Source organism: Anopheles darlingi, chromosome 2 (assembly GCF_943734745.1).
Source record: "Anopheles darlingi chromosome 2, idAnoDarlMG_H_01, whole genome shotgun sequence".
NCBI lineage: Eukaryota > Metazoa > Arthropoda > Insecta > Diptera > Culicidae > Anopheles > Anopheles darlingi.
This window is the reverse complement of record NC_064874.1, coordinates 2,665,001-2,672,500: the sequence shown is the minus strand read 5'-3', so window position 1 is coordinate 2,672,500 and position 7,500 is coordinate 2,665,001. Positions and strand designations below refer to the sequence as shown.

Below are 7,500 nucleotides of genomic sequence, written 5' to 3'. Positions count from 1 at the left end.
ACCAATCTATCGGAACATACTTTTAAAGAGTACCGGAAGGGGAGGGAAGGTCCATTTTGACGCCAAAAAAAAGAAACTTTGCGGACCGTACTTTCGGTCTCTCACGTGATATGACGGCGACGGAAACGGTAGAAGCATAACTTTTTGATTGCTTCGTTCATCTGAAAAACTGACAATTCGCATCCTCCTGCCACCGGAACACCGGTCCACCACCGGTCGACCTTTTGCTTGCCGACCTCGCTGGCTGGCTGGCTGGTCGGCGGGGGGCGGTTCGAGTTTTGAGAAATAAATAAATGTTTTATGACCAAAAATGTCCGAAGGGGACGACGAAGACGAAGCGACACCAAGTCAAGAGGATTTGACAGGACGCTTCGGCCAAAGGTTGAACCTGAGCGTCAGTTCGGGGGGAGGGAGAAGGTTGTTTACGCCACCACGTCCGGACGTCCGGTTTCGCCACCCGGGTTTAAGCTGCCCGTGATTTATTAATATTTGCCTGGATCTCGTAGTCTCGTCCTCGGAGTACCCAGCACTTCTCCGAGAACTGACGTTCTCGTTCACTGTCTTGTCGGATGCGGTACTACATACTAACGGGTATGTAGAGAGGACATGTTTTGTGCACCTGAAATGCAGCATGAATTCAAGCAGCGACATGACGATGCCATGTGGGGGTTTAAGGTGGCTGTGGTGGCTTTAATTCGATGCAACCTGTATGTTGAATAAGTTATGCGCACCGGCCACCGAGGTGAGCTACGATTTCTAACTTGTTCCGACACACACATCGGATCGCAAATGAATCGAATCAGAATGCCATAAACATTTCTGGTCACTTCAATTTGAGCTGATTAAATCATCATCAAAGTGGACATTCGACTTGCCCCAGTCCGGGTTTGCTGATGAATAAATAACATCTTAAATCAAAAGTAATCCTATCATACTTGTAATACTTGAAAAGGGTATGACAGGATTATTGGTTTAGAAGGTCCAACGAAAATAAAGAATTCTGGTCAGCTTCGGAACAGGGCCGCGATTGACAGTTCACGATATTGGCTGTGTCAAGTCTATTATTTTCTTTGTTACCAAGGTTTTTTAGATCACATAGTAGGCCCAATTGTAGTGACGCCAAAGTCGCCTTCTAAGATTGACAGGCAATATAACAATGTACTGTTGGACCATTCTTTCCCGTAACGACTTTCTGATCGTTTTTGTTTGGTCCGGGTTTTTGGGTTCGCTGCGACAACAATCACATCCCTACTGGCTTGTGTGTGTGTGTGTGTGTGTGTGTGTTTGGGGGTGCAGCACACCACCGCAAAAAGGGGAGGTTAACGGGTTAAAAGGGTTTCATGGTGTTTTACTAATTACTTTTCCTTGTTACAAGCGGGGTACCCGGGTGGTATCAGATCGCATGACACTCAGGGGTCACGCTGGTCCGGTGTCGAGATTTAGGGGACACCAGCCACAGGGATCGTGTTGCGTGTGGGGATGGCCTGCGGTCATATATGTGGGGTCGAGATAACGTGGACGGCCGTTGTGGATGTGTGTGTCCTTTTTGGTCCTGGTTGGTCATGAGGCTCACTTCAAATAGCCTTATACATTTAACGATGCGAAAGCATTTCCCGAGAACGGAGCCCATTGCAAAGCCGACGAGGACGAATGGCGGCGACATCCGGTCAAGAATAAGTTCAACCGGATGGTAATCGGTGTTATGAAATACATACACACACACGAACACGCGCGCGCACACTATGCACGCCATGCTTGAAACCGAGAAACTGCTACTATGTCGCCGGCGACCGGCCCTTGGAGTGACCCTTGGAGAGCACTGTATCCCCGAGTTCCCGGGTAACACTTTCGGCACCTTCGCCGATAGCATCCGAGAGGAAGCATCCGTCTTGGGGATTACTTTCATTACTTGTTTATATTTATGACGGTTACGTGCCCCGAAAGCGGAGAAAGATGATGTAGCGAAAGCAAAAAATGAACCCTTGCCTCGTGGTGACGGGACTAGAGACTACAGCAAATCACCGTCCGTCGTTCGGTTGCGGGTGTGCGATTTGGTCTGAGAACTAGAAATCGGTACGTTTGTCGTGGGGGCTATCGTCATCATCGTAGCAGTAGCAGTGCATCGGGCGCAACGAGATTACGTCCAGTTTGCGTCGTTACAAATGTCGTATCGCAAAACGAATGCTGAAAAGGCGGCAAACCCAATAAAACCCCCGGCACTTTGGCAGTGTGCAGTGCTGCTGCTGCTGCTGCCACCGGGACTGGCTTGATGATGTGCTAGCGTCCTCCCAACCCCACCGGAGTTAACCTGCCGAGACGATTTTGCAATTTGAACGCGGTAAATGGTACGGAAAGCATTACGGCACGTTACAAATGGTTGCATGCCGCTCGACGTGTATGTCGTCGACTGTCGAGTCCGGCTGGTGTGCGTGTGTGTGTGTGTGTGTTGATGCAAAGTTAATGTTGGGTGGAGAATTAAATTTCAACCACCAGGTCTGAAATGAACACCAACCTTCACCAGCAACACCAGCAGCAGCAGCACCAGAGCAAAACTTTACTACGTCAAACTATGTGGGGCACGTTTTCGGTTGGCGATAGTTTGTTGGTGGGCAACACCAGCGCGACCAGTCAACTTTGTCGTTAACCAGCAGGGGAGGTGCAGGTGGAAGTGTGGAGGAGGAGGGGGCGGTGAGGTGCTTCTCCTTTAATGGAACGGAATAACTTTATTACTGTCAGCATTTATTACGGCAGTACATTGGCCATTTTGGTTTGCCTTGGAGTTCTTATTGTTGTGCTCCAGGTTTTCGGTGCTATCCGTTGCCTGCCGCCCTGTGTATTGGATTGTGGTTGTTGCGATGGCAGTTCTGTAGCTCCGATCAGTTTATGGCTTTAATCAAATTTTGTGGCTTAGTTGTAATAAGCAGAAGCAATAGGAATGCGAATCCCTTACACACTGTGGGCAGCAATCCTCTGGAACTGTACGATAATCCGTTCGTTCTAGATACCGAGAAGCTCTCGCTCCGGGGAACCTCGGCGAAGTCATGTTCTGGAATCTGGTCAACATGGTTAAAATGGTTGTTTGGTGCGTTGATGATTATTAAATTTGTTCTTGCTTCCTTCCTTCATTCCTTCCGTCGCTGTCCGTCGTACTAGTGGAACAGGCTTCGCTTCGCTGCTTCATCAAATCCAAGCTCCCACCCGGGGTGTTTTGACCCCGGGTACTGGCGCATAGTACCGAGCAAAACAATGGTGTACTAGCTGGCAGCTAGAATGCACTACATGCGCTCGGTCGCTGTTTCGTGCAGTTCACACAGTACAAAATGCATTTTGAATGGATAATTAACTGCATGCAACTGGCGGTGATTGCGGACAAATTATTAAATCAATATCTCGTTACCGAAGGACAGCAGCGCGCCAGCATGCCTGGGCAGTGTTGGTCCCTTCGGACGAGGTCCTCACGACCTCTTGCTGTTGCTCCTGCTGCTGCTGCTGGTGCTGCTCCTGTTGATAATGACAATGCGACTGCAACTAATAGCTTCAGCAAGCATTCACCACCACCTTCGGGGGTTTGTTTCGTGCAGGTCGTTCTTAAGGCTTGTTGACGAGCAACATGATTCGAATGAAAACGTCATGCTGCAGGAGGTTCAAAAATGGTTTCCGCTATATATTAGGGTTTTTGTCGCCGCTTCCCCCCCCCCCACCCCCGGGGGGCGGAAAATGCCGCAATCGATTTCGCAGAGTGATGAAGGCTGTCGCCAGCAACAAGTCACTCCGAATGCGCACCTCGAACTGAAGTGACCTCGCGTACTTCCGCATTCGCATTCGGTGGCGATACATTTTCGAAACACCGGACCCGGGGGGGGGGGGGGGGGAGCGTTTCACAGAATCCGAAAACGAAAGTAGCATTAACCGGAAGGATTTTCCTGATTGGGATCCGTTGCGCTGATTTGGCGATCCGGACCGAACCGGAAATGACCTTTCGGCAATCCCTCCATTATCGGATTTATCTTTCAACTCCTGCGCGGTCAAGCGCACGTATGACGGTTGGGCTGGGGGTGGGATGCCCCATTTGATTTGAATCCCTGTGTCTCGCTTGAGGCTTCCTCCTGTCTGCTGATTGCTTTGCATACCCTGTTCGTCCCTTTTTTTTTGTCTGCTGCGCACATCGCTTTCGGCTGAATGCGTCTGATTGAATTCCAATTGGGTATTCGGCTGACCTTCGGTAACGTGCTTTGTCCAAAAGCACGCCACTGCATGCCGCCTTTCTTCATCAAAAACTTAACGCATCAAAGTGACATGACTTCAGCGACGTCAGGGAGGACAAATGGACGAGCTTCTGGATCGGTTTGGATGGACCAAAAAAAATGCTTTCAGGACACGAGACAACGCATCGAGGACCTCAGGAGTTGTCTTATTTGGAAAGGAAAGCCCTCTTTTCAGAGTGGTTGCTGGGTTGCAAGCGAATTGGGAAACACTCTACTAAAAAGGTTCACTTTACCGAGGGACAGACGCATTCCATTACATTTGATCCAATTTGATTTAGGCATGCCTAACGGGGGAGGTTGTTCCGCTGATTCTGCACAACAACAATCTCTAAGCTATTACTGCTGCCGAAGAGATCGCTATAATGAAGGACTTTTGGGAAGAGTGGGAAGACTGATCCAGGACCATTTGAATTGAATCGAGTTTTGCATGCTGAACGCAATGTATCGACAGCGAAAGCTACGCAAAAGTAAGAAATCTGTTACAGATGCTTGAGGAAACAGGGCCCTCGACTGAGCCGTCCTTTACCAACGGGTCACCAAACGGAATGGCGTGTTGATATTCATGAGCTTTTATTGATTTCTAGTCATCGGCTGACAGGAATATCCGATCCGAAGGAAAGGTTCACGACCGTCAAGGTGTGTTGGGCGAGCCCAAATCAACAACACCTGGCCCCAAAACAGGCGGTGGAATGGCGGTCGAAGGTGATAATGATGATCGTCTAAATACCTCGTATCTCTCACTTCGAACGTTTGGTCGTCTGGACGAGGGGTTCGTAGTAGCGCGATTTGTATTCATGTCGATTTACTGTGGTAGATTGCAGAAATGGACGATTTGTGTTTCCATCGACCGACCGACCGACCGACCGTCGGTCGTGCCAAAGATGCCAAAGGTTACGACGACAGGTCAAAGCTACGCCATTCGTCAGTCATCGTTCCGTGGATCTGGCGCGCTGTTCTGTCTATCGTGGTTGCTGCACTTGCAGCTGAGTGTTTATGCAAACGATTGGCACGTCGATGAACTCATCGAGGACGATGGCTCAATGTACAATAGCGTGGCCAGTCCTAGGGCTTTCACCGCGAGCAGGAGATAACGATGTGATCTCTAGGACCTAATTATTCACGCACGCTTTCCTAGAAGCACTTCGCTTCTGGCAGCTCGGTTGACCGATTCATACTAGCGCTCGGCAGAACTTGGCGGCGCTAACTTGACACGAATTCTCGGAAATCTGGCGAAATACTAAGCATTGGCAATTATTAAAATTTAATCAATTATTTACGCTGCTGTCGGCAGCAACCGGTCGGTCGAGTGTTTGCGCTATAACCGATTCGTAGAAATTGGAATTGAAAAGCGAACGACCTGGAAAGTTTGGCGGAACAAAACTGCTGCCTGATGCCTTTTCATTGTATAAGCGAAGCCGCGGCTAATGGCAAATCATTGAATCTATGCATTTCAATGAAACTCGGTAGTTAAAGACAGACAGGGCCAACAATGACCAAATCCATAATTACATGGCGTGATTATGTAAACTCGAATTCCGGCCACACAAAGTTGGCATTCGTGCTGAGTAGCAGAAGTTTGTTGGACCTATAGTTCCTTTATTTGCACTCAAGATATGGTATGGATTGATTGGAAGAAGAGATTACATCGAACTACTAAAGACAATTGCCACCGTGGGTTTTCTTAATTGAATTATACCATTATTATGATGCCCTCTCCTGTGTGTACTCCACACTGTAGGAGTGTAGGCCGAAGCAAACGCCGTTCGAGCGTTGCTACCAACGCTATCAGAGCTTAGGGTCCTTTGGAAGCTCCTTGCCCGATGGTTGAAGTGTTTCCCTTACCAGTAGGAAACCCCTTATCTGCGACTGAACACCGCACAAAGCTTGTCCGGTTACGGCTGTCTGTGGCAGGCGGTTTGCGTAACCGGCGTCTCCTTCTCCTCCAACACTACGCGTGCTCCGGCGGATGTTGAATTTTGTTTAAATAATCGGCTCGCCTGATGGAGAGCTGGTGCTCTGGAATGGGCCCGAGGGCAAAGACACGGAACAGAATCAGGCGCTTACGAGGATGCTCTCAACGAAACGCTGGATCCCATAATGTGTACGTTGCGTGTCGGTATGTGTAGACAAGCGGACTGGCCACCATAATGACCACCAGGGACCACCGAGAAACCTTTCACGACAGATAGAGAGGGACAGTGAGAGAGAGAGAAAGTGCTAGAGACCTCCTGCGGCGAGCGCGCCTGGACAATGGTCAGTACGTTTTGGTAGTGAACCGCCGGCGTGTACTGGGCGACCATAATGGATGCTGGGACCAAACTGGGTGCGATGGTGTTTGTTGGGAGTGGATGTGAACGTGGGTGGGTAAGTTGATGAAGTGAAAGCTGACACATAATTAAACCGTTGTCCTTTTTCCCCCCACCCTCGAGCGCCTATCTCTCTCTCCTCTGGCCATGGTTGGTTCTGGTTCGTTGCTACAGAGAGGACGTTGGAGAAAAAGGGCGGATCGAACGGAGTGCCGGGGCCAGTAGTGGCGTGCATATGTATGGATGACACAATCTAGGGACCGCCCGTTGCGATGCGACTACCCGCTGGTGGCTAGCCTGACCAGGCCTGGCCTGGCCTGGCCGGTTCGGTGGCCAAGTAATGTACTTACCGACTACATTGAGACGGAAGGCTTGGGAGATTTTCGGCTCGGTCGATACCTGACACTCGTAGGTGCCGGAATCTCGTGGCTGGGGCGACGTGATGCGTAACGTCCACTCGTCGCTACCCTCGGTGTGTAGCGACTGGAAGCGCTGGTCGTTGGTGTAGGTGAGGATGCCCACCGTTAGGATATGTAAGTCACGTTTCCGTATCCAGGACACCTGCGGACACCGGGGGACCGGGTTAGAGAGGTTATAGTGGGTGCCCGGGTATGGACGATGGGTGTATGCATGCATGCTAGAGAGAGCTTCCGACACTCCGACACCCCGGACACTTACCGCTCGGTCGCCCAGATTCCGGACTCTGCAGTGCAGCAATGCGGACTGACCCACGGTGGCCGTCACCTCCCGCTTTGTGCTATTGTCGAAGTAAGGCTGCGCGAACGGCTGCTCCCAGTAGGATTGCACTTCGCCGCTGATGATGTTTAGCACTGGAATGGTACCGAGAGAGAGAGAGAGAGAGCAGAATGGACTCATGAGCTTGGACTTGTAGCATTTGGAGCATTTGGAGGGAGAGATAATTAGGTAAT

At 50.2% G+C, this 7,500-nt stretch overlaps 1 protein-coding gene across 1 annotated transcript in view; it reads right to left on the bottom strand.

Annotated features, from left to right (window-relative positions):
* Positions 1-7,500, bottom strand: part of LOC125959778 (protein sidekick-1-like) — a 45,663-nt gene that overhangs the window by 16,679 nt on the left and 21,484 nt on the right. The window contains exons 2-3 of the mRNA XM_049692715.1: positions 7,250-7,401; positions 6,922-7,132 (exon numbers count right to left, since the gene is read on the bottom strand). Of these exons, the coding sequence (XP_049548672.1) occupies positions 6,922-7,132; positions 7,250-7,401 (363 nt within the window). The remainder of the gene's footprint in view (positions 1-6,921; positions 7,133-7,249; positions 7,402-7,500) is intronic.